This window comes from Trichechus manatus, unplaced genomic scaffold (genome assembly GCF_000243295.1).
Source record: "Trichechus manatus latirostris isolate Lorelei unplaced genomic scaffold, TriManLat1.0 scaffold00030, whole genome shotgun sequence".
NCBI lineage: Eukaryota > Metazoa > Chordata > Mammalia > Sirenia > Trichechidae > Trichechus > Trichechus manatus.
Window position 1 is genome coordinate 14,253,633 of NW_004443966.1, and position 27,223 is coordinate 14,280,855.

Sequence of the window (27,223 nt, forward strand, 5' to 3'; positions counted from 1 at the left end):
CTCAGTCTGTTCTTTCTGCCTCGCTAAGCTGATTCCCCAGGTAAGGAAAACATTTTGCTTCTGTGTACAAAATTCAGCTCTGCTGTGGTGGGAGAGTCTAGGAGGCTGAAGCTGCATTACAGGTTGTTTTGGAAATACTTCGTCCTCAGTCAGTTCACGGGGTTCAGATGAAGCCTGGGCAGAAGCCCAGAGCACCCGCGGCTCCTCGGGGCAGCCTGCTGTGTGAGCCGCACTGACGAACATACCACACCGCCAGCCTTCCCAAGGGGGACCTGGCCAGGCAGCCTACGCATGCACAGCAAACACACGCACGCAGGCTTGTACCCACACACACATGCGTGCACACACCCACCCATATGCAAACACACATGCATATGAGCACACACACATACACATAGAACATACACAGGTACACACACACATACAGGCACCCACACACACATGCACACTGAAACCTCCTTTTCAATTAATTATGTAATATTATTCAATCCCAAGGATCTTATTTCCTCCAATACAATTCATGTGATAACAAGGAAGTAGAGAAGCCTGTATGAGCAGACTCCTATATGTTTTTGTTCCACAAACGCTTCTGAAAATGTAAATTTGTAGACAGCAGTCTGCATCTCATTTCGTTAAGACCTTTTTGCCTGAAATCAGAGAGAAAAAAATTAACTCAAAGCTGTGGGCTAACCAGCCATTGAAAACCTTATGGAGCACAGTTCTCCATGAGTCAGAACATATGTATCTACATATACATTGTAGAAGAATTAGAAACTAGTAATACCCAACTAGCCAGAGATTGCCACTATTAACATTTTGGTGTATTTTCTTGCATATTGTGTATTTTTTAATTGAATAGGGACCATTTTGTGTATATAGTTTGATTCTTTTTTACTCAACTTTAGATCTTGAACAATTCCTTTGTTGTTAAATATTCTTTGAAAATACGATTTTTAAATGACCTCATAATATTCCATTATATTGGAATCTAATTCACTTTGGCAATGCCCCTTGTTGGACTTTTATTATATTGTTTCCTATTGTAAAGAGCCTGGCAGTGAATGTCTTCTGTGCTTCTCTGTTCATGTCCCTGGGGTAAATCTCTACAGTAGAGGTACTGGTCAAAGGCTGTGAACCTTTTTAAAGACTTTGAGAGATCCTGTCAGATGAACCTCCGGAAAAATCTTTCTGCTTCACCCTCGAAACCACCCTGTAGCAGAGGGCCTGTGCCCAGCCCCTCCCAGTACTGTCGATTAGCAGATAGGGTGTATTGAGATACAATCTGATCCTCAGCACCCACTCCTCTTTAAGAAGACTCGGGGTCCTTAACAGCTGCCCTGCAGCATCTGTTATTGGAGGTACATCCCAGTGAAGGGGAGGCCTCTGGAATGAGACCCACACCAACAGTATGAAGATCTTCCGAATGATCTTAGCTTCTCCAAGAAATGGACTTCCCCACCACCACCACCACCCAGCCCAGTCCATGCAGCAAGTTCTCTGTCCTAGCTCTCTTGAGGCTGAAGCTCTCCTTTAGGTTTGAGGACCAGATGGCAGGTTAGACCCCGGGACCCCTGAGAACCTACCACTGGGAAAATTCTGTGAGCTGACCATCTGACCAGTGATTCTAAAGTAAGGAAACCATTCAAACACCTTCCTTCTACCACTTAGAAGCTCTCTAAACCTCTGTTTTCTCAGCTGTAAAACGGGGGTGCTATGAGGATTAAGGAAACCCTGGTGGCATAGTGGCTTAGAGTTCGGCTGCTAACCAAAAGGTTGGCAGTTCGAATCCACCAGGCACTCCTTGGAAACCCTATGGGGCAGTTCTACTCTGTCCTATACAGTCGCTCTGAGTCAGAATTGACTCAACGGCAGTAGGTTTGGTTTTGGATGAGGATTAAATTTGCTTATATTTGTAAATCAATATAACTTTGATTATACTAATGTGAATAAATATTAATAATAGCTATTAGTGTTGGTATAAGCATGAGTTATTAGTGTGAGTATTAATATGAGTATGAGAAGATAGTATTGTATAGCAGTTAGAGCCAGGTAGTACTGTAAAGCAGTTAGAGTATTGTATAGCAGTCTGGAGACAGACAGATCTGGGCTTGACCTCTAGTCAAACCCCCCAACAAACACTGGAACTCATGCAACAGAGGCATTTGTGGGGTCTGAGGAGAGGATTTTTCACAGTTTTTAAAAGTCAGAACAAGCTTCCTTTAGTATACCTAGGTAAAGTCATTTTATTTGTTGGTTCTTTAATTTTTATGTCTATAGAGAAAAAATGTGCATAGTTCATAAATAGTACTACATAGTACTACAAGTTCAAAAGCACTGCAAATTCATATAGCCAGTGGTCTCCTAAATCTGGTTTGTACTGGCTCATGAAAGCTGATTGCTACATTTTTCGGAGTTTTGCAAGCCAGTTGTTAAACCTGGCCGTCACTAAAAATTAAATTATAAAAACTTAGAATTAAATAAGTTATTTTAAAAACAGAGAAAATAAACACTCGGAACTCACCACTTCTTAATTATTCTACTGCATTTTACTATTACTTGTACCCTTGAGGTTATTTATGTCTGTCATATCTGTAAAATCCCTAGGGGGCGCAAACGGTTTGTGCTCAACTGCTAACCTAAAAATTGGCAGTTCAAACCCACCCAATGGTACTGCGGAAGAAAAGCCCTGGCAATCTGCTTCCATTAAGATTACAACCCAGAAAATCCCATGGAGCGGATCTACTCTGTAGCACATGGGGTTGCCATGAGTCAGAACTGACTTGACAACAACTAACAACAACAGCGTTATCTGTATGGTGGAAATATAATGTAATGACATGCTACTGTGTATTTCTTCCAACTCCGCATTTGGTGATGTCACTTTGGTAGCTTGAAATTAGCCATAGTAGGAATATTTATACCACCCAAATTGGCAAACACTACAAAACAGGGCCTTTTATTCTCCCGGAGAACCAGTTGTTAAGCATTTACCAGCACACCACTGCCATGCCACTGCCTGTAACCTCAGCTCTTGTCCCACCTTGCTACAGCCCCCATTTCCTACTCCCCAGAGACAGCCACTTTCATTCCTTTTAGCTGTTTCTTTTTGCACTTACCTCCATATTTCTTAATTACGTGCTTTTAGTGCCATGTCTTGATTTTCTAAATCTTAGACATTGTCTATTGACTTCCTATTATGGAAGATGAGGATCTAGCTTTCTTCCAGCTCGTCCTCTGCTCTTGCTACACACACACACAGACACACACACATTTTCCCTACCTCTGTCCTCCCAGTATCTGATAGCACAACTCTTGTTTAAATAAATATTCAGAGTTTAAAATCAGGATGAAAGGTGAGAGGGAACCCAGGGTAGAAGTGGGGAGAGTGCTGACACATTGTGGGGAATGAAACCTAGGCCACGAAACACTTTATCCACAAACTACCGAATGGGAATCTGATTTGTTTTGTAAACTTTTACCTAATGCTCACACACACACCAAGTATTGCTTAATGCTTTAAAAAAAAAATATTGTCACCTTGGGAGAATACTAAACCAAACCAGAAAACCAACTGCAGGAGAGTCGATTCCAACACATAGCGACCCCGTGGGGTTTCCAAGGCTGTAAATCTCTACGAAAGCCGACTGCCACATCTTTCTCCCGAGGAACCACTGACCTTTTGGTTAGTAGTCCAGCGTTTTAACCACTGCACCACCAGAGCTCCTTGTTAGGGAATCTGTTTTGGAAACTAATAAACAAAGGGAACAAATTAAAAAAAAAAAAAAGTCAGAGTTTACAGTATTAAACCAAAAAAATCAAACCCATTGCTGCCCCATAGGGTTTACAAGGAGCGATCCTTTGGGTTAGCAGCCGAGCTCTTAACCTCTGTGCCACCAGGGCTTCTATTAGGGAAGTAACAGGCTGCAATTCTGGTTCAGAAATTCTTAGGATACAGTTCTTCCATCAGGACAGCCTCTTCTCAGCCATGCCTGCATGCACACCTCTCTCTGGTCCCTCAGCCTTTGCCCTGCTCCAGCGAGTGTTATAAAGCTCTTTTAGCTCTGCCAGTAAGTGCCCCAAGGCACCCTCCTCCAGCAATAAGCCTCAGCCCAAAGGCGCTCAGCTCTAGCTCCACCAAGTGTCCAGAGGCACCCTATTCTACCAGCAAGCCTCCTGCCTGAAGGTGCTCAGCTTTCTCACACCATGGGCCAGGAAGCCCATCACGCCATCTCCTGCTGATCTCTCCTGCTGCAGTTTCTCTGCCACCGCTTCCCCCCATCTTTAGTGATACAGCTCTCTCTCTCTCTCTCTCTGTTTCCTGGTTTCAGGAGCTTCTCAACACAGGGATCCCAGGTCCAAAGGACGCGCTCTGTTCTTGGCTCTTCGTTGTTGGTGGTGAGATCCTCTCTCTGCTCTGGAAATGGCTGTCTTTGAAGCCTAGCGGGATGGCAAAACTGACCAGTCCCCTTGGTGGGCCACGATTACTTTATTTGCACAGTCCCACCCGATCACTTGGGTAAGAGTTACAAGACCATGACAAAAGGCCACAAGAAAGTGATCCATCGCACTGCAGGCCACCGCCTGGCTTTTCTAGCCATGGTTCTTTCATACTTGCTGGGCAACCTCCCCTCGCAATCATGTTACCAGTCCAAAACAGTCATTAACGATTCGGCCCTCCATAGGGCAAGAGTCCGAAGGGTGAGGCTACTCAGGTACCAGCCGTTCAGATCTGCTGCACGTGTCCATCTGCTCTGGTCAGGTTCTCCAAAAGTCATCTCAGCTTCACCCTTTCTGGGGTCTGATAAAATTTAACTGAGAAGATGATTCCCTTGCTCTGAGCCTCACAAAGTATAAACATAGCAAAGCCTTAAGGGACTCTAGTTTCGGCCACTGTATTCGAGTCCAGCAGTTCCTCCCCTTTAGTCCACTCCTTCACACGTATAGCCTCTACAATTGCAGTGTTTACAATCACAATTAACCCTGTTAACTATCAACACTCCAACTGAATCATATAATCCTGTCAGCATCTCCCCCCACCCTCTCTTCCCCAGACCCATCAGGAAAAGAGGAATCTATTCAGTGGGGATCCGCCCTTGTCGCCCTCATGTTGAGAGTGAGCACACCCCAAAAAGTGTGTAAGCCAGCCACTTCATGCCTTTAACTCCCCTGTTTTTGATAGCCAATGTTTAAATTGCCCATCCCTATCAAACCAGTACTCTGAGGAGACAAGCATGTTCCTTGGTCTTGAAGAATCTTCTGTTCCTGTTGGAACTTTAAGCATCTGCAGCCATAAGCAACACTTGGTCCAGAGCAAGCCATCAAATTGCAGCAATCTACACTAGCTCACGGTGTCAAATATTTTTCTCTTCATTCGGTCAGGTTCTGGTCAGCTCATCCCTAGCCATCCAAGCTAGGTCACAATGGGCAGCCCCTTCTCTACCTCCCATCCTTAGCTAGGTCAGCAGGCTCCACCCATAAGCTCAGGAGTCCACATAATTATGAGGTTTATTAGGGAAGTAACTGGTTACAGTTCAGGTTCAGGAATGCTCAAGATACAGTTCTTCCATCAGGACAGCCTCTTCTAAACCATGCTCACAAGCATACTTCTCTGGCCCTCAGCCTCTGCTCTGCTTGGGCAAGTGTTAGAAAGCTCTTTCAGCTCTGCTGATAAGTGCCCAGAGGCAATCCACTTGGCCCGAAGGCATTAAGCTCTAGTTCGGTAGGTAGGCAAACCTAGCTCCACCAAGTGCGCAAAGGCACCCTACTACCCCAGCAAGCATCCTGCCTGAAAGCACTCAGCTTTCTCATACCGTGGGGCAGGAAGCACACCATACCATCTCCTGCTGATCTCTCCTGCCACCCTTTCTTTGCCGCTGCTTCTCGCCATCTGCGGTGTTACAGTACTCTCTGTCAGTCTCTGGTTCCAGAAGTTTCTCAGCACAGGGATCCCAGGTCCAACGGATATGCTCTGCTCTTGGTTCTTCTTCCTTGGTAGTGGTGAGATCCTCTCTCTGCTCTGGAACTGGCTTTCTTTTAAGCCTAGCAGGTTGGCAAAACTAACCAACCCCCTTGGTGGGCCACAATCACCTTATTTGCACAGTCCCACCCAATAATTTGGGTGGGAGTTACAAGACGATGGTGAGAAAGGCCACATAAAAGCAATCCATTGCACTGCACTCTGCTTTAAGAAGTCTTGATCCCTTCCCCAATGCAGGCCACTGGTGTCCTCCACTTCGGAATAAGTTCCAGGGAGGGTGCTTAACCTGTCCCTCTAGTGCATCACCCACAGGGTGCTGGCCAGAAGCTGCTGTTAGCTGATGGCCACCTATTGCTTGATTTGGTGCCCCTCAGATTTGCCTGGGCTGGGTGCCAAAAGTTTAATGCAGACAGCTTTGCTCAGGGAATGCTCAAATGTGGTCTTTGGGGTCAGATGTAAGGAATGGCTCTGTCAGAGAGTAAGTGAGCTGTGAAAGCAAACAGTGCAGGGCATGCCTGTTCATGGAAGTCAGAGCTAGAAGGAGGAGCTGGCCAGCAATGAGCAGTGAGCTACAAAAAGATCGGCTTTGGGGGTTACATCTGTGGGGAATCCTAGCTTTGCTTTCAGCCGGTTGACCTTAGGCAAGTTGCTTAACCTCTCGGGGCTTTAATTTTCTCATACTTTACAGGATTGTTATGAGAGTTAAAGAAGATAATGTGGGGCCCTAATCTGTGTAACCTTAATGAATCCCAGGGCCACATGTGGCTCAGTCTCTACTTAGAGTCTCATATTAAAAAAACATAGTCCAACAGCTCAAAAGTAATTGAAAATGATATTCCAATCCTAACTGCAGCCCTCACAGAATGTCAAAGGGGGCTCTGTCATAACTGATAGCAACACTCCCCAAACGCCTTTCCTCTGGTCTCCAGTTTCCCTACAACATAGAGCATCAGTGAAGTTCTTCCGGGTCCAGCCTCTTGGGCATGTTTTTTTTTTAATTGTGTTTTAGGTGAAAGTTTACAGTGCAAATTAATTTCTTATTCAAAAATTTATACACAAATTGTTTTGTAACATTGATTGCAATCCCCGCAATGTGTCAGCACCCTCTCCCTTTCCCTGTCCACCCTGGGTCCTCTCAGACTTTTTTATCTCTCTCTTTCTCTGCTCCATTCATACCCTCCATACTACTACCATTTTCTCCAGACCCATTTTTCTACCCATCCCACCACTGCTGTACCATAAAAGATAAAAAGATCTGGAAATGAGCTGATAAAGTTGCAGGCAGGAAGTGGGTAGGGAAGAGGTTGCTGGCAGGACACACGCTCTGAAATAGTTCTTGTCCCATCACACTAGTGAAATATTAGATACATATAGAACATGCTTGGCACAGACTGGTTCTCTTCCTCCTTATTATTCAGGTGAGAAACGTAAAGGAGGGATGAGGTCTGACCTCCCTCACTTTTCTTACTATCTACCCACTATAAGCAGATGGGCAGTGGCTGGAAAAAACCTCCTTGCCTTCTTTCCTCCAAACCAACCCCCGACCCTGCCCAAAAAAGCTAGTGTTAAGAAAGCCTGAGGGGTGAAGACACAGCATCTGCCTACAGTTCCCCTTCCTTTCCTACCACCTTTGTAGCCTCTAAGCAGGGAATTATGCCCCTCGCCCCAACACACACATCCTTCGTTATTTCCCTTTGTCGACTCCTTTCCCTTCCCAGGATGCCTTTCAGGTCATGTATTGCACACCTACTTTGTGCCGGGCCTGTCAGGGACAAGGAAGACACAACTGTATCCTCAGCTGCTCACAGACAAATCAAAACAGGCTGTGATTTAATGTGAGGGAAGCACAGAATTCTGTGGAGCACAGAGGAGGAGCACTTCACCCTTTGAGGAATCAGGGAAGACTTCCTGGAGGAGGTTTCATCTAACCTGTACGATAATAACTACTGTCATATATTGAGCATTCACTATGGTGATAGTCTCCACATTAAGCACTTTGTTAAGCACATTAGCTTGTTTAATCTTCACGACAATGCTAAAAGGTAGGTGTTGCTATCCTCATTTTAGAAATGAGGAAACTGAGACTCAGAGAATGTTGTTGACTTTCTCAAGGCCACATAGCTAAAAAGTGAGGGCTGTGTTTCAAACGCAGGCCTGTGTGACTCCAAAGACTCTGCATCCAACCACAGGACACTGCGTACAGGTGTTCAAGTTGCACACTGCACAAGAATGTCACATCTTAGGGTGGAGCGTGGACACCATTTACCTTGTAGACATAATAATGTATGAGAATGTATAGGTGGACGCAGAGATTCAGGCCTCTCTGCTGACTCCTGGAACCCGTTGCTGTCGAGTTGATTCCAACTCATAGTGACCCTATAGGACAGGGTAGAACTGCCCCATAGGGTTTCCAAGGAGCAGCTGGTAGATTCGAACTGCTGACCTTTTGGTTAGCAGCCGTAGCTCTTAACCACTGTGCCACCAGGACCCGCTGACTCCTGGAGCTGCAGGAAAAAGTCTCCTCTTGATCCAAACATGACCTGTCACCTCACCTGGGGGGCAGTGTGGGGCCTGAGCACTGGGAGCAGTATGTGCACCCAGTCTCTGGGGTGTGTGTGAATGTGTGAGTATGTGGGCACATGTGTGGGGCCAGGGATGCTGCCCCCAGGGCTTTGGTTTTAGGTGGGGTGTACCATATTACCTTTAACTTCTTTACTTGAGGAAGGGGCACCTTGTTCTCATTTGTACCAAGGTGCCATGTGGACTAGCAGGCACCCTGCCCCACTGCTCAGCTGTGTGACCTCCCCCTTTCCACTGTCTGTTCCTTCTACCACCAGACAGTGTTGGGGAGGATGGAGCCACAGAGCAGTTTGGCCCAGCCTGATGAAGGAACCCACAGACGAATCAGACATTGGCAGAATCAGACATTGGCAGATCCGTAAGGACCTGCCAGTCCAGTTGAGAAGCCCAGAAAAACAGACTGTCTTTTCTGAGAGCCACCCCAGGGCCATTAGAACTAATCCCCTCTTTCTCTCTCCTCTGCAGACGGGCAGGATTGAGCCCAACTACCCCAAGGTCTGTGGTCACCAGGGCAACGTGCTGGACATCAAGTGGAACCCCTTCATCGACAACATCATTGCCTCTTGCTCAGAGGACACTTCGGTGAGCAGGAGGAGTGCTCCCTGGGGAAGGTGGACCCTTGCCTCCTCCAGGAAGCCTTCCTTATTGCAGTCCCCTCCTCCTCCCCTCTCTGCCCTTTTTCCTTTCTCTTTGTCATTCTTCCAGCTAGCCCAGGATAGGGAGGAAGGAAGTTAGGAAAAGGACTGAGAGTAAATCCATGGAATAGTCTGGTAAATCTTGTGCCTTTGGCTTGACTGAGGTTGGAGGTATTGATTTTGCAGGCGAGAATTAAAACAAAAAAATTAACTGTGTGGTTTAGTACATGTCTGTGCTCTTGAAAGGAGAAGGGCAGGAAGGAGAATATGGACAAGGAGGAAGGGGAAAAAGGAAGAAATGGAAGCACCATGAGGAAAAGAGCTCCCACTCCTTGTGGGTAGACATGGTAGAGGTATCATCTGGTTGTGTCCTCTGTGAGCTGTGGTTTCTAGGAAAGGGCACTGGGCTAAGGGAGTTATTGCAACTTGTCCAAGGACACACAGTGGCAGCCCAGTTTGAATTCCATGTGTCCCACCACTCAATGGGAAGAGAGAAGAAACAAGAGAAGGGAAATAAGGACAAGAGGACACAGAGGAGATGAAGGGAAAAGGAAGAGAACACGGATAGGAGAGATGGAGATGGAAGGAAGAGAGGGGGAAGAGAGGGTTCGAAGAAGTGGAAAAAGAATCCAGGGAGAGTGAAATTTGAAGCTGCTTTCTGGCCGCCTTCTCTTTGGATGCTGATGGCTTTCACAGGTTGAGGGAGCGTCTGATGTGCTGGCAGCGGCCGTTATGTTTCTGGAGAGGGGCCCTGCTGTTCCCACACTGCCCCTGAGTAGCAGCAAGAGGAAGCTTGGAAGCAAGAGGGGGTTTCAGAGCTGCAGCTGAGTTGGTGAGGAGGGCCTGCCCAAGCCCCTGGTGTGCCCAGGCCACATGCGTCTATCTAGTGCTCACTGACATAGAGCTCCAGGATGCTGGAGTGGAAGGAACCTCAGAGCTTGTGTTATCTTTAAGTCTTCCTGGACTGGACTGTGAGCTCCTGAGGACAGGGACCATGGCCTATTTGGCTCTAAATCCTCTGCATTCGTACAGAGCTAGCCACCTAATAAGCACTTAGTAGTGTTGGATAGGGTAGATGGACGGATGGACAGATGGATGGACGGACAGATACCTAAATGGACAATAGGTAGAAGAGTGAGTTGATAGGTTGGTGGATGAGTGGGTGGGTGGGTGGGTGGATGAATGGATGAGTGGATGGATAGGTAAATAGATTATTGGATTGTTGAATGGATGGCTACATTGATGGATAGAGAGATGACTAGATGGATGATGGAAAGATGGATCAATGAGTGGAAGGAAGGATGACTGGATGAACGGATGACTAGATGATGAGTAAGTTGGTACATGGATGAATAGAAAGATAAACAAATGGATGAGTGAATGAATATAGTCAAAGTAATCATCCAAAGAGAGAGAGGAAGGTAGAGAGATTCACAATAAAGAGTTTCCATTATTTAATGAAGTTGGAAGTGAGGTCACCTGGCACAGTATTTGGTACATGGTGGGGAGAGGCTAAGAAAGTGGAATTGGCTTGACCAGCTCCTGAGGGTCAAAATCCTAAGGATTCCTGAGTGCAGCTGCAGTGATAGGCAGGACAGGTAAGAACAGAGAGAGCTAGAACTTGTGGTTAACATGGTCCATCAGGTTTAATTGCTTTCTCCAGCAGCCCCACAGCCAAAGTGGGGACAGCAATCAAGGGTCAGGACACAGACAGACCAGAGCTACAGAGGATGGGCACGAGGCGATAGAGCCCAGGACAGGCGATGATGCCCTGGGAGGGCAATAAGATCCCCAGGTGCTTCCTGGGCTGGGAAGGAGGAGGATGGAGCTGGTCATTGAGGCATGGGATCAGCAGGAGAGAGGGCAGGTGGCAGGTGGAGGTGCTTCCCACCATTCACTTGTGGATGCAGTGAGCCCAAGCAGGAATGCCAGTGACCCATGGCTGGCTCTGTCTCTGCCTGTGGAGGTGCTGAGCAACTTCCACCAGCCAGCAGGGAGCAGGCACCCCGGGAACTTGAGGCTGCCTCTTGTCAAGCTCCTCCACCCACTCTGGACTGGGCACCTTACATACATTTAGTCCTCACAGCTGCCCTATGATATTAGGGTTAGGGGCTGGTCACTTGCCCAAGGCTCCACTAAGAAGTAGAGGAATGAGGACTTTGCCCAGGGCTGCTGACTCCAAAGCCTGTGCTCTTCCTGTCCACCATGTTTCATCATCACATGAATCAATGCATAGTCGATGTTGGAAGCTTCAGGCTCCTCCTGCTTGCACCCCTTGTCCTCACCAGGGAGCCTGCTGGGGAGGAGAACAGCAGTGCCATCTTGATGTGGGGGAGGAGGAAATTAGGCCAGGCAGGGCTCTCAGAGTGCCTGGCCGTCCTGGCTCTGCCTCAGGTTGAAGCATGTGCCTGAATCAGGGCAAGGGCCTTGATGGCCCTCCCTGGCTCTCGCTCAATACCTCATTTTACCTGACAGTCAGGTTCTTCATGCCCCAGAACCCCAGCTGATAAGCAAGACATCCACGGTGTGTTCAAGAAAAGCGTATGGCGCTAACCCTGGCCACATGAGCCAAGCAAGTCTCCTGTTTTACACATGCTGATTAAGTGCTCACGATGTGCCCGGCATCCTCCTGGCTGCTGGGGTTCAAAGAGCTGGACTGTGGAATCCGTTGGCCCTGAGATTGAATCTCAGCTCCACCACTTAACAACTGGGTGACAAGGGCGTGTTCCTTAACCTCTCTGAGCCTCAGTTATGATCATCTTGGAAACAGGAACGACGGTAATGCAGATGAAAGTCCCCTCAGGTTGTTGTTGGTTGGCTCCGAAGCATGGTGACCCTGCGTACAACGGAACAAAATGTTGCCTGGTCCTGCACCATCTCTGCCATCTTTGATATGTTTGAGCCTATTTCAGCTCTTGTGTCAGTCCGTCTCACTGAGGGTTCCCCTCATTTTCGCTGACCCTCTACTTTACCAACCACGATGTCCTTTTCTGGTGCTTGGTCTTTCCTGATGACGTGTCCAAAGTAAGCCCCGCTCACCTCAGCCTTGCTCTGGAAACACCTTCAGCCTAGTAGAGAGATGGAGTCACACCCCACTCACCAAAATGCAAAGCAGAATGAGATCTTTGCATTCCCAAAAGGTCCAACACAGAGCTGTGTGCCTAGGAAAGAGAGAGGGATTGATTTTGACGTAGGTGCAGTGAGGGATGGAAGGGACTGGGAAACCTTCAGAGGAAGAGATACCTGAGCTGCACCTTGGAGGAGAGGCAGGACTTTGACCACAGAAAAAGGATTAAAGGGATCCCAGGAAGGGATGTGGCACAAGCAAAAGTGTGGAGGGAGTGTGCACAGTGTGTTTGGAAGCCAAGAGCTGTCAGGCTGCTGGGGCCCCGGGGAGTGGTCGGTGAGGGGAGAGGAAGCTAGGGGATTGAGACCAGAGGGAGAAGGCTTGGACGCCAGGGTGAGCAGCTGAACTTGGGGGGAGACCTGTGCTTCCCCAGCTATCCAAGCTTAAGCCGGGACCCCTCGGGTGGAAGACTGTGTGAGAGACTGTGCGTGCCCTAGGGGACCAGGGAAAGGGAGCTTGCAGGCTGGAAGGGTCACTCCTGCAGGCTTTATGGAGGAGGTGGGACTGAGCTGGCTGCCTTGTGGGGTGTGGGTCAGCTAGAGAAAGGAGAGCACTCAGCCAGGGAGGAGAGTGGCTGGGGGACTGGGAAGGAGGGGCTGGCCTGGGCTGCTGATCTCCTGAGGAACAGGTTAAGTCTCCTGATGAGGGGGAACTAAGCTGTGGCTCCAGCTGCCAGGCCAGCTGCCCAGAAGCAGCAGCTCAGAACCCCAGTACTGCCCATCAGGTCTCTGCCTCTCCCCAACCTGGGGCCAAGGATCTTGGCCTTGGAGCCCACAGGCCCCTGGGGCTGGAGTTCAGCCCCTTATGGAGAAGGACCCACTGAGGCCTGAGGGGAGCTGCTTGGCCAAGGTCACATAGGTCATCCCTGGCATAGGCAGGGCTGAAACCCAGGTCTCCTGACTCCCAGCCAGTGCTCCGCACACTTCACAGCAGCCCTGGTTTCAAGGGGGAGTAACAGGCACTGGCCTGTGAAGGGGCTGAGTGTTCAAATCCACCAAGCACTCAACGCTTACATCTCAATGTCTCCTCTGTGCAAAACCCCTGTTCCCCGCTGAGGGCACACAGAAGGGGCATCCCAGCCCGGGCCTGGGTGGGAATGGAGACATACAAGAAATGGGGCCTGCAGCTCCAGGACGTGGACTGGGGAGGGGTCATCAGGGCTGCCAGGGTTGTTCTGAGGGCCTTCCCACCTCCATCAAAGTGCCTGAGGCACAGGCAGCCCCAACACTCCCTGGGCCTGCTCCAGCCCACATGGCCAACTTAGGATGTCCAGAGCCAGAGATTGTCAGGGCTAGTCGGTCAGTTGGCACCCCTGCCATGTGCCATTTATGTACTACATGGCAGGGGTGGGAGAGAACCAGCCCAGAAGGGCCTCATTTCACAGGTGGAGCAGCAGAGCCCCAGGGAGAAGCTGTTCCCTACAGGTCTGGTCCTATTTCTCCCAGTAGTCCCTGCTCACCCCACACCCCTACCCCTCCACTGCCCTTTACTCACCTCTCAGAACATGCAGAGTACACGGAAGGGATCTAGAGACACCCACCCCCACCCCTTTTCAGCTCCTTTTCTATATTCCCAGCCCTGAAAAATCTCCAGTGAAATCCATCCCCGTCTCCCTCAGGCTCAGCCTCGCCTCCCCCAGCCCCATCCCCCAGAGCCTGAGGAAGCCCTCCTAAGTCTAACCTCCATCCCTCCAGGGATCCAGTAGAACATACCCAAGCCCTTTCCCAAGGGGCTCCCGTCCTGAGGGAGGGGCGGGGGCTGTAACTCTCCCTGGCATCTGGCAGAATCCAGTTCTTTCCGCCGCTGGGTGATGTCACCTATTGTTGAAGGGCTGTGCTTTTTATAGCTTCTGCCGCAGCTAGGGAGGGCGGCTGGCAGGCGGCAGGGAAGGGTGCTATCGGGTTTCCAAGCTGGCCACCGCCTCCTCACGCTCCCAGCCCTTCTCCGGGGGCCAGCCGCTGCAGAGAAGGAGGGGGTTTTGACATCTCAAGGAGAGAGAGAGAGTGCTCCTGAGAGAGAGGAGAAAGAGAAGGAGGAAGGAAAGGGAGGCAGGCCGCTCTCCGTGGCAGGCCTAGCTCAGCATCTTTGCTTTGCCTTCTGTGCAAGCTCCTCCACCCAGCGTCTGCTCCCCGTGGCCGGAGTGATGCCGCCCCTCCCGGAGGAGCTGGGGGTGGGGTGGGGCAGGATGTCAGCCCCGCTGGAAGCTGCCGGAAGCCACCCACCGCCCTGCCTCCCCCACACGCTCCAGAACCAAAACCTCATGGAGCTGGAAGGGAGCACTGCTCTCCTCGGAGAGATGAGAGGTACCCCCGAGAGGCTGGTGACTTGGCTGAGGCCTCCCAGAAAGGGCCTGGCGGCTGCAGAGGAAGTGACAGTGTGGCTCAGTGGTTGAGCAGCCAGGCTCAGGCATCCACAGACCTCAGTTCAAAGCCCGACCCTGCCAGTTTCCAGCTTCTGTGGTCTTGGGCATGTTTCTTTAGCTCTCCGGGCATCTGTTGCCCGCCTGTAAAATAGGGATCATATTGGGGTTGTTAGGGCAACTAAGTGGACATAGAAGGGTTTCATGACTACCAATAGCCCCATAAACATTAACTGTTATTCGCTTATCTGTACTTTACAAGTGGGGATCAAAAGGTTAAATAACTTGTCCCAGTGTGGGGCGGAGTCCCAGAGAGCTGGGAGTCAGAGACCAGGCTCCCAGGCCAGTGCCCTTCTCACTGTATCTCAGTCTTTGGTCACTGAGTCCCCAAACAGGCCCCTCTATTGCTGGTTTCCAGAACAGACTTATCTGAATGCAGGATTGACAGCAAAATCCAGGAGAGAAATCCCCCACCCCAGCTCCCCCCCTTCCCATTTGTGTGGCCCACTAGTAGCCAGAGTAAGGCTGGGGGTGATTCACTGCTAAATGTGCTGATGGTGGGGAGGCTTTTCCACTTCTGGGGTTCTTCCACTTGCTCATCCATTCAACAAGGAGGTCTTGGGTGCCTAGTATGAGCCAGACACTGTTCCTGGTCAGAGCTAACCATCAGTGGCAGGCCTGGTGGGCTGTCTGTGCCTCAAGACCTGTGTAAAACTTGTATGTCAGCCTTAATTAACATTAAGTAAGCATCCTTAAGCATTATTAAGTGCCTGGTAATCTGCTTGGTAGTTTATTTATTTTACCTTTATTTAATCTTCGTACCAACTCTGTTGTACAGGTGTAATTAACCTTTCAGATGAAAAGACTGAGGCTCAGCGAGGCTAAGTAACTTGGCCCAAGTCTCACAACCAAGGGCAGAGCCTGAATTTCAACTGTGCTTGCCAGACCACAGCTGGGGCAGTTCTGCTCTGTCCTGTGGGGTCACAATGAGTTGGAATCCACTCGATGGCAATTTTTTTTTCTTTTTTGCCAGACCACAAAGCTCTTGCTTTGTTGGCCAGCTGCCCCCTCCTGCATGCACAGGGACACTCGGTTGTGTAGCTTTATACACGGACCTTATCAGCTGCTTTGCCTTGTCCTTGACTGTACACATCTACTGCCTCCCCCACAAGCTGTGAGCTCCTCAAGACCAAGGACTGTCCACACACAGAGGCATAGTGCTGGGGGGGTTGGGGGCATTTGCCCTAGGCCCAAGTCCATAGGGGGCCCCTCCCTGCCTCCCCCACCAGTTGACGAGGCTGGTGGGGGAGGCGGGGTGGCACAAAGTTAGAGATTGTCCCTGGGAGCTCACTGTCCTCCTCCCTACGCCTCTGTCCCCACTGTGTCTAACCTCTGTGACCCAGGGAGGGGCTGAGCATATTTTGTTGGATTAAACGTAACTGAGGTAAACAGGGTTCTGGCCTGGGCAGCTATGAAGGGGACAGTCCCAGGCACAGCTGGCTTACAGGGGAGAGCCTTTCTCCTCTTCTCCCCACCACTTCCTCCCAGAAATCCGGTTTGGCAGACCGGATTTGACTGGGTTTCCTGTTGAATTGAAGTAACCTCCCAGAGCAAACTTTGGGCAGATCCACAGCTCTCCTCCCACACTCCCTCCCCTCTTTGTTTCCAACAAATCCCTTGATTACTAAGGGATTGGAGTCCCTTTTCCCAGCGACTTTGGCCCACTGTGAACTCCAGCCCCTCCTCTGAGCTCCTGTGGCACATAGTGCCAACTGTTTGCTGTAGCCATGGACCAAGCAGAGCCCAGTCTCCTCCCCAAAGCATTGTATTCAGTGACGTCAAAGGCAGAGAAGTGTGTCTAATACAGACATGTCAATGTGCAAATGAGAAGGCAGAGGCCCAGGGAGCGAAGGTGGCTGATATCAAATAGGATTAAGGCAGAGAAGCTCTCTCCCTCTCTGTGGGACACTCTTTCATCCAGGTCCCCCACGCCCTGCCTGGCCCTACATTCACAGTTGTCCATGAAAGCAGCTCTTTTGACTGCCACCTGCAGCCCTTGGTTCCCCAGGGTTGGGATTCATCCAGGGACCAGAGCCAGGACACAGACACCTGCGCTCCCTCATTGCCTTGACTTAGCCCCTCGGTTCCCAGGCAGAGCTGTCACCCCCAGTGAATCAGCTCAGGAGTCCAGAAGGCTTTAGACTCACAAGGACTTTCTGAAGCCCAGCATATTTTAACCCCCACACTTCTGAAAGGTACATAAGTATCTATTCATTTTCTAGACAAGGAGCCTGAGCCTCAGAGAGGTTAACTGGTTTGTTCAGTCACCCAGCAAGTAAGTGGGGATTAGAGTCTGGGCGGAGCCTCATTCCACAGTCCCCCACGTGTGTGTGTGTGTGTACCTTAACCTGGCACAGGGGTAACCCAGGGATACCTCGGTCAGCTGGGCTGCTCAGAAAAATTAGTTTGTTCTGGGAAAGGGCCATTTTCTGAGACTCTGGGCCCAAGCAGGGCTTCTTTGGGAACTTGGTGACGAAGTGCAACACACACCGTTTCTGGCCTTATCTGCCACCCTGCCAGCCTGCTGCCCACGAGCCAGTCTCACTCGTCTCCGGTTTCCCCACCCACTGGGCCCGAACCCACACATGTTGCCCATGTTTCTGTCTCCTCACCCCTATCAACATGTCCAACTTCAACCTGTCATTTCAAACTTGGTACAAGCCTCCCCTCTTCTAACTCTGCTCCTTCCAGACCCTCCCATGCCATCAGCCCCGAGAGGATTCAAGGCTTCCCGGCCTCTGTGCTCCATGGGTTCTCTGCCTTGTCTGCCCCACTGTGTGCTGCTCAAGGGCAGGCACTGGGTGAGCTTGCCGTGACACCCATTGGTGCCTGGCTCATAAGAGGCCCTCAGAAAGTGATGATGGAATAAATAAACGAGGCTCAAGTTCTCTCCCAAAGATCTTTCTCAAAGACCAGACGAGCTTTCCTGCCTCAGTCAGTGTTTATGCACAAATGGTTTGACACTTGTGTCTGCTGAACCGCCATATTTGTCTGCTGCTTACAAGATGCAGGATGAGGTGTTCATTGACAGGATCCTCTGTGCCGAAACGCTCCCGCACAGGCCCACCATCATTCTGCCCCTTTGACCTTCACCCCACTAAGTCTGAGAGCCTCTAGAGCTTCCTACTCAAATGCAAACATGGGTGAAAAACAAACACAAAAAAGGTGCTCAGTATTCCTAAGAATCAGGCAGTACAGATCCAAACAACAGTGAGGTAACACTTTGACCTATTGCATAGGCAAAAATCCATGTTTGAAGGTGTGGTTTTGCAGGCATAGGTAAAGAAGAACTCTCAGATTCTGTTAGTGAAAACTGGGACAGCTTTTGGGGACAATTTCACAGTAACTATAAAAAAATGAAACACTTCTAGGCATCTAGAATACTCACGTTCATGCATAAGTTTGTATTACAAGGATGTTCATCATAATAATTAAAAAAAAAAAGAATTGGGCAGAACCCAGGTGTCCATTAGTAAAGGTTGAACAAATCCATCATGGCACAGTCATACAATGGATGGCCTGTGGCCACTTTTCAAAAAATTAGGTAGATTTCAGAACAGAATTTCAAATTCTCAGGGACTCCAGATTTTCTGGAGCCATGGAGGCTAGATGAACCCCTGAAACTATTGCCCTGAGATAATCTTTAAACTTTAAACTAAAAATATCCCCTGAAGTCTTCTTAAAACCAAACAATAGTTTAGCTTAGCTAGTAAAGAGTATCTGCCTTCAGCATTGTGCTCTTTTAAGATCCTTCTATTTGGGATCAGGGGCCTTGGTTAAGTGTTTGGCTGCTAACCAAAAGATCAGCAATTCAAATCCACCAACCACTCCTTGGAAACCCTACGGGGCAGTTCTACTCTGTCCTATAGGGTTGCTATGAGTCGGAATCAGCTCGATGGCAATGGGTTTGGGGTTTTTTTGTTGTTATATGGGATCAAATTGACAACAGCAACTCGAAAAAGTAGATAGAAAACATAGGGGGCAGTGAGTTTATGTTAACGGGGGAAGAACAACTGAGAAAAGGAGGGTGAGAATGGTTGTACAACTGTAAGAATGTAATCAATGTCACTGAATTTGTACATGTAGAACTTGTTGAATTGGCGTATGATCTACTGTGTATATTCTCAACAAAAACAACAAAAATAAAATAAATCTTATATATATATATATATATATATATATAAAATAAGGTAGATCTATATGTAGCGGTAAAGGAGCCCTGGTGGCACAAATGTTAAGCACTCCGCTGCTAACTGAAAGATTGGCAGTTCTAACCCACCTAGTGGCTCCTTGGGCGAAAGACCAGGTGATCTGCTTCTGTAAAAATTATAGCCAAGAAAACCCTATGGGGCAGTTCTGCTCTGTCACGTAGGGTCACTATGAGTTGGAATCCACTTGACAGCAGCACCCAACAACTAGGTGTAGTGGTGTGGAAGAATGCTCACTGTCCACTGTTACGTGAACAACATGAAGAATAGCGTCCCGGTGGGGTGAAACAGGAAAGAAAATGTGTATGTGTGTGGTGTGTCTAACCCAAGCGTTAGTCTTCCCCACTTCAAGAGCCACCTTTCTTTAGTATGTTTGGTGATGAGAGGAATTTGTGTCTTATTGGCGACGTGTGAGTCAGCCACCCAGCAGCCTTTCCCCACCCCACGCTCCCTGCCATGTCCGGACCAGCCCTCATCTCTGAGCGCTGATCGTCCTGCACAGGGGTGTTAAGGAAAGACCATGGCCGTGTGGGAGCTCCTTTTATGTCACGTTCTCCACCACCGCCCCACCCCCCGCCGTGCAGGGCTATGTGGGTGTGTTGGGCTTAGAGATCGGAGCAGGCAAGCAAAGGGGATTACAATGAGGATGGGAAAACATTTCAAACTGTCCCCTCTGCAAACTTTTTATTGAGTGGGCTTTTGAAGCTGATTTGCTGAACTGAGAATAGTGCCCATAAGAAACAAACTCTTTGCTGTCAAGTCTATTCCAATTCATAGCGACCCTATAGGAGTGAATGGAATTGCCCCATAGGGTTTCCAAGGCTGTAATCTTTACAGAAGCAGACTGTCACATATTTCTCCTATGGAGCGGCTGATGGGTTTGAACCGCCAACCTTTCGGTTAGCAGCTGAGCGCTTAACCACTGTGCCTCCAGGGCTCCTGGTGCCCATAAGGATGACCCCTAATTCTGGATCGAACCTGCCTTTCTTACCCTGAAACCTTCTATGTCTGCACATACACGAGTTGGGTCTTCAGGGAAACACAGGTGTGGGAAACACTCATTTCTGTATGCAAAGAGAGATCATTGGTGGCTCAGTGGGAGAATTCGCACCTTCCATATGTGGTCCCCAGCCAATGCACCTTGCATGCAGCCACCACTCATCAGTCAGTGGAGGCTTTCGTGTTATTAGGATGCTGAAGAGGTTTCGGCAGAGCTTCCAGGCTCAGATGGACTAGGAAGAAAGGCCCGACGATCTACTTCCAAAAATCATCCAGTGAAACCCCTGGGAATCACAGCGGTCTGATGCCCAACCCATCATGGAGATGGCGCAAAACTTGGCAGCATTTTGCTTGGTTGTGCATGAGGTCACCATGAGTCGGGCCAACTCCACGGCAGCTAACAACAACATAGTCTAAGGGGAAAGCAAAGAAGGGGAACCCATCCAGGGAATTCCCTTAGGGACACCCCTCTTTTCTAGCCTTGCTCCCCTGCCCACAGGACTGCCTTGGGCTTTCTGTAACATGTTTTCCACATTGATTCATAGCCTTCAGAATTATAAATGAATGGCTAATATTCCACATGGATATGACATATAGATTATATTATTTTACTAATGTTGGTCACTTAGAGTGTTTCTAAATTTTCCATATAAATGATGTTGCAATGAACATCTTCATGCATGGAGCTTTTTGCTTCTATTGAATTTTAAGAGTGAAATTATTAAGTCAAAAAGTATGTTATAAATGTCTTTATGGTTCTGCTATAGATTGCCAAATTGCTTCCAAAAGAGTTACTCTGATTTATAATCCTACCAACACCGATTGAATGTACGAGTTTCAGTATAATCTTGGCAACACTGGCTCTTTTTTTTTTTTTTCCAGTTGGCTATTTTAGTAGATTGTAAATGGTAGTTCAAAGCTGTTTTTCCTGTTTTTCTCCTTCCTAGCAAGGGTGGAGTTCAGATTTTCAAAAGCCTTGCTCTTTCCCATTCACCCAGCTAAAATATAATCCCCACTGCTGTCCAGTCGATTCCAACTCACAGAGCCCCTACAGGGCAGAGAAGAACTGCCCCATAGGGTTTCCAAGGCTGTAATCATTACAGAAGCAGACTGCCACATCTTTCCTCTGTGAAGTGTCTGGTGGGTTCGAACTGCGAACCTTTCAGTTAGCAGCCAAGCACTTAAAATATAATAGCTAACATTAATGATGATGATAACAGGAGGCATCATAATTCCTTTGAACTTTAAAGCACTTTACAGTTTACAAACCTTTACAATCATCATCTCATTTTATCCTCACAACCTACCAGTAGGTGAAGCAGGGCCAGGATTGTTGTTCCCATTCATAGATGAAACAGCTAAGTCTGGTAAGTGAGGAGTGTCAGCCCACCCTTTGCTCTTACTTGAGTCTTTAACTCCTAATTGTGGGTCCGGGATGAAGAAGGTGAGGGCTGGGTGCACTGATTCATGCTTCAGTTGTATTGTTTGGTCTTGCTCTTTGAAACTGCACTTGTCCTCTCTGCAAAGTATGTTTGGTTTGAGTAACAGAAGTCCAACAGGGCCGATGTAAACAATCTGGGGGCGTATTCAAGAATTAGGAGTCCTTCGGTGGCACAAACTGTTAAGTATTCGGCTACTAACCAAAAGGTTGGCTGTTCGAATCTACCTAGAAGTGCCTCTGAAGAAAGACCTGGTGATCTACTTCCAAAAGATCGGCCATTGAAAACCCTATGGAGCACAGTTCTACTCTGACACACATGAGGTTGCCATGAGTCAGAGTCAGCTGGATGGCAAGTGGTACTGGTGTTCAAGAATTGCAGAGAAAGAGCTTGGCTTCTCTCTCTCTCTCTCTAGGGCCGTGATCTCTTTTCTGCTTCTCTCTGCAAGTCTGTTCCATTTTCCTCTCTGCAGATCATCTTTTTCTGCTTCTTTATCAGCATCAACAAGACCGAAAGCAGCAGCTGCAGCCCGGCTCTGCCCATGCTTTCCGTTCAGGCCCCAACATCTACTCAAGTCCCTATCCCTCAGCTCATCATCTCTCAGGAGAGACTCTGGGCCTCCCAGCCTCCCAGATCCGTTCCCTCTGCTCAGGTGTCCATCCTGGGTCGGGGACAGAATGGGGGCAAGGTCATGAGGTACCCGCAGAGGCACTGGGATGAGGAGAGTAGAAGGAAGCCCGATCCTCTTAGAAGAGTATGCAGAGGAAGCAGAGACAGGCTTATTTAACATAACACCGTGGCTAAAATCCTTGGTGCCTGTCTTCCGGGCCTGGGAAGACCATAACAATAACAGGCCAGTACGAATTGTTCCATAGGTCTTCAGAGATGTCTCAGAGAAAAAACCCTCCCAAGGCAAAGAGGAGACTGTCCCTTCCTTCTCTAACCATTCCTGGAACTCGCCCTTCTGCCTGCCCTCCTCAAGCCTCACCCAGGGCTCTGCCCATGGCCCTGAGCCAGGGGAGGCCTCGCTAGCTGACCTCGGAAGGCCTAGGGTGGAGAGAGAGGGCCCTCAAGGGAGCCTCCTGGTGCTGCCCACCCAGCCTCAGCCTCCATCCCTCTGCAGGTGCGGATCTGGGAGATCCCCGAAGGCGGGCTGAAGCGGAACATGACGGAGGCGCTCCTGCAGCTGCACGGGCACAGCCGGCGTGTGGGGCTGGTCGAGTGGCACCCCACCACCAACAACATCCTCTTCAGCGCTGGCTATGACTACAAGGTGCGCAGCCCAGGCAGGCAGCGGTGGCCAGAGCCAACCCCGTGGGGAGGGAGAGGAAGACAGGGTTTTCTTCTGAGGGGTTGTAGGGAGCACGCTTGTTTCCTAAGCATGTTACCCAGTATTGTCACGTTTGTTCATTTGTTCATTCATTCATGCATTCACTACACACAACTTGGCATCTCCTGTGCACCCCACCATTCTTGGGGTCCAGCTTTCCAGCCTCCTCCACAGAGGCTGGAGGCACCTTGGCTGCCTTCCCTGGCGGCTGATGGACTTGAGGAGAGCGCCATGCTCCATGCCCACACCCCCTGCCCAGCCACTTCTTAACCCAGAAGTGGCTGCTGCCCTCCTGGTGGGACAAAGGGGCAACCAAAGTTGCTGGAGGCAAGAAACGGAGCCCCAGCCCCCACCCCAGACACACCCCCAAAGGAACATTTATCCTTCCTACGAGTTTCAGAAACCTGGGCCAGGCTGGCGCGGGGCTCTGCCCAAACACACTGGTGGATTTCTGTGACAGGGACGGGTCAGCCTTTGGATCTGGAACTCAGGGAGCCCATCCCACATCCCAGCACGCCCTGAGCCCTGCAGGAACGGAGGGTCTATCCCAGGGCCGTTGGGTGCAGACGGGGACACCGCCCACGACCGCAGCAGCCGGGCTGACCCAGGCTCCTGCGGTCCGCCCTCGCAGGTCCTCATCTGGAACCTGGACGTGGGCGAGCCAGTGAAGATGATCGACTGCCACACGGACGTCATCCTCTGCGTGTCCTTCAACACAGACGGCAGCCTGCTCACCACCACCTGCAAGGACAAGAAGCTGCGTGTCATCGAGCCCCGCTCCGGCCGCGTTCTGCAGGTGGAGCCCCAAGGGTTTTCAGGAGGGGGAAGGTATTGGGGCCTGGGGCTCGGCTGTCAGCCAGGAAAAAAGCTTTGCCAGCCCCCTTCTCCCATCTACCTGCACCAGCTTCCTGGGACTGCTGTCACAAATTACCACAAACTGGGTGGCTTAAAACAACACAGATTTCTTCTCTGACAGTTCTGGAGGCCAGAAGTCTGAAATCGGCAGAGCCCCGCTGCTGCAGAAGGTCTAGGGGAGAACCCGTTCCTTACCTCTTCCGGCTTCTGTGGTTGCCGGCGTCCTTGGCTTGTAGCCACATCAGTCCAGTCTCTGCCTCTGTCCTCCACATACCTTCTGCTCTGGGTGTCTGTGTGACCTCCCTTTGCCCCGCCCTGGAAGGACACTTGTGATGGCATTAGGGCCCACCTGGATTTTTTCCAAGTAGTTTGCCAGTAGGGTAATCCAGGGTAAATGCCTAATCGGAAGATCCTTAGCTTAGTTACGTCTGCAAAGACCTCTTTTCCAAATAAGGAAGCATTTGCAGGTTCTGAGGATTGGGCCACGGACATACCTTCTCGGGGGACCACTATTCAACCCACAGCCCCAGCCTCGGCTCACCCTACTCTCTGTCCTTGCCAGGAGGCGAACTGCAAAAACCACAGAGTCAACCGCGTGGTGTTCTTGGGGAACATGAAGCGGCTCCTCACGACTGGGGTCTCCAGGTGGAACACAAGACAGATCGCCCTCTGGGACCAGGTCAGCGCGGGAGGCTGGGCGGTGGGCAGGCGTTCTTGCAGGAAGGGAGCCGTGGCCTAGATGTGAGCTCATGGCTCCTCTGCCTCCTAGATGGGACAAGAGTGGGATGAGACTTGTGGTCTGGGATAGACCAGGCCTCTGTCGCCTCGGGGCCTTGGACTCAGGTGCAGCTGGGATGAGATCTCCGAAAGGGGAAAGGCTAGAATGATGCTGGAGGCTAGGGGGATGGACCGAAAGATGGTGCCTCAGAAGGGCCACAGCCCTGGCTGTCCTTGTGTGGGGAGCAGATAAGCCAAGCGCCACCCTGGCTGGGGCTTGGAGGTGGCCACACACATGTCCCAACAGAGGCACGCATTTCCACAAGCACATGAGCATATGCTAGGATTCTGTCCTGGCTTGGGGGACCCCAGGACACTCCTGACCAAGGCCCCCAGAACCCACGTGCATCCAGGTCAGCATTTTCACCCCAGGAGTGACTGCAGAGCTTGGCTCCCCAGCCCCAGACTGTGTACATCTGTACCCACCCATGCTGAAGGCAAACTGTGCTCTCAAGCCAGGCCTGGCTGCACTCCCAGCTGGGTCTGCAGGGTCATGACCAGTGTCCAGTCCCCTCCTCATCACTCCCCCACCCTCCACTTCACTCAGAGCAGAGGTGCCAGCCGGTGGGTAGGTCAGGTGGTCGGCCACCGGTATGGGAAGAGGGCACTTGACTCCCTGTGTAGTTAAACAAGAGGCATGGATGAGAGGTGTTTGTTAAGGTCATTGCAGCTATGAACTCCTTTTCTGTTCTGGAAAGAGCTGCAAAGAGCACGGCAGGATGGCGTAGAGGAGGAGGGTCCAAGAGCCGAAGAGGGTCCGAGAGCCCAGGAGCTGCCTGCTGGGCTTTGGCTAAAGGAAGCACCCCTGGGTCTCCCCGGAGGTCATGTCCTCTGAAGGTCGGGAGCCTGGGGCTGCACACCAGCTCCTGCCATGCCACCAGCTGGGCTTCCTCTGCAGAGGTGGGCCGGGGGCACAGAAGGGCTTCAGAGACAGTGCCCAGCCAGGCACGCCTGCGAGATGTCAGAGTCAAGGCTGAGCTTTGGAGAGAGCAAGAGCGAGTAGTGGGTATGGGGAGAGGGCTGAGAACAAGTCCCCTGTCTCCTATCTGCAGAGCCCTTTCCCCTACCCTGAAGGAGCCCTGGTGATGCAGTGGTTAAAGCACTCGGCTGCTAACCAACAGGTTGATGGTTCGAACCACCAGCCACTCTGCAGGAGACAGAGGTGGCAGTCTTTTCCCTGAAGATTTACTATCTTGGAAACTCTATGAGGCAGTTCTACTCTGTCCTACAGGGTCACTGTGAGTCAGAATCGACTCCACGGCAGTGGGTTTGGGTTTTCCCCTGCCCTGGGCTACTTTTGACAGCAAGGAATTCTGCCTTGCCCCCACTCACCTGCGGTGTGTCTGGACAACTCAGCTCTGCGGGCTTTGCTGGGGTTGGAAAGACGAGGTGCCATCCAGCCCGGTCATAGGCTGATGCCCCTCTCCGCTCCATCCCCGCCCACAGGAGGATCTGTCCATGCCCCTGACCGAGGAGGAAATCGATGGGCTCTCCGGCCTCCTGTTCCCCTTCTACGATGCGGACACGCACATGCTCTACCTGGCTGGAAAGGTGGTGGGGAGATGGGGGATGGGGCAGCTTGTGGGAGAGCCCCGCCCCCAGTGAGCCCATGCTCCTGCCCCCACCCAAGAACAGCCAGCCTAATTTCTCTGTCCTCCCCCTGACCCAGCCCCCTCCACTCCCACTGCCTGAAGTAACTCCCCTGTGGCAGGTCCACCCAGGGTCTAGAGACTGGGTCTCCCTGGCCTTCTGACCAGCTCTGAGGCACAGCGGGGGGCTGTCTTCTGGTACTGGGGCCTGCTCAGCCCTCCCCTCCCCACTCCCTTTCTCACCTCCCTCTCTCCTTGCCCCCAGGGGGATGGAAACATCCGGTACTACGAAATCAGCACAGAGAAGCCCTACCTGAGTTACCTCATGGAGTTCCGCTCCCCAGCCCCACAGAAAGGCCTAGGTAAGAGGGGTCTAGAGGCTGCCAGCCCCTTCCATTGACCACCCGAAGTGGTGTTATCTGGGACCCCATCCCTCACCGTGGGGAGCAGCAGGGAGTCGGAGGAGTGTGGAGCCCTACCTGTGTTCTAGGTCCTGCTGTGCCATTCCTCAGCCAAGTGAACTTAGGCAAGTGGCTTCACCCTGCCAAGCCTCAGCCGCCTCATCTGTAAAATGGGGAGAATCAGAGCTGCCCCACCTAAACCCCTCCGCAGGTTGTAGTGAGACTCAGATGAGTAAAGTGCCTTGTGAACTGGGCGGTTGGTCTAAATCCATTGTTTTATAGGTGAGAAACTTAAGCCCAGAGAGGAGAAGTAACGTGCCCGGGGTCACACAGCAAACTAGTGTCAGAGCCAGAATGAGAACCCAGTTCTGGACTCCCCTTCCAGTATTCTTCCCACTACACCAGGCTGCCTGATTTTGTGGAGCAGAGGGCCTGAGGGCAGGGCCTGGGCTGGAAGGGATTATCTCCTGGTCCCTCCAGGACTCCTAATGAGTCTACCTACTCCCACCTCTCCCTCAACCCTAACCCACCACTGTGGTTCCTCATCCTCCAAGTCCTCAGGTGGAGGAGTGAGGCTGTGGGCCAGAAGGTTCTGTGTGAGCTTCTGGGCACTGTGCAAGCGCCGGGGTGGTGGTTACAGTTAGAGTCATGGTTAAGAGCCTGGACTCTGGAGCCAGACTGCCTGGGGTTCAGTCCCAGCTCCACCACTTACCAGCTGTGTGACCTTGGACAAGGTACTTCACCTCTTTGTGCATCAGTTTCCTTGTCTGTTAAATGGGGATAAGAATAGTAGTCACCTCACAGAGGCGAGAATTGTTTAATGAGAATTAAATAAGTTAATGTTTGTAAAGTGTTCAGTACACGCTACCTAAGTGCTTGTTACAATC

The 27,223-nt window shown here is 50.6% G+C and overlaps 1 protein-coding gene across 2 annotated transcripts in view; it reads left to right on the top strand.

Annotated features, from left to right (window-relative positions):
• Positions 1-27,223, top strand: part of CORO2B (coronin 2B) — an 87,137-nt gene that overhangs the window by 49,623 nt on the left and 10,291 nt on the right. For both annotated transcript variants that reach the window (XM_004374696.1, XM_004374695.1), the window contains 6 exons: positions 9,023-9,139; positions 22,508-22,657; positions 23,346-23,510; positions 24,132-24,248; positions 25,793-25,897; positions 26,201-26,297. In XM_004374696.1, the coding sequence (XP_004374753.1) occupies positions 9,023-9,139; positions 22,508-22,657; positions 23,346-23,510; positions 24,132-24,248; positions 25,793-25,897; positions 26,201-26,297 (751 nt within the window). The remainder of the gene's footprint in view (positions 1-9,022; positions 9,140-22,507; positions 22,658-23,345; positions 23,511-24,131; positions 24,249-25,792; positions 25,898-26,200; positions 26,298-27,223) is intronic.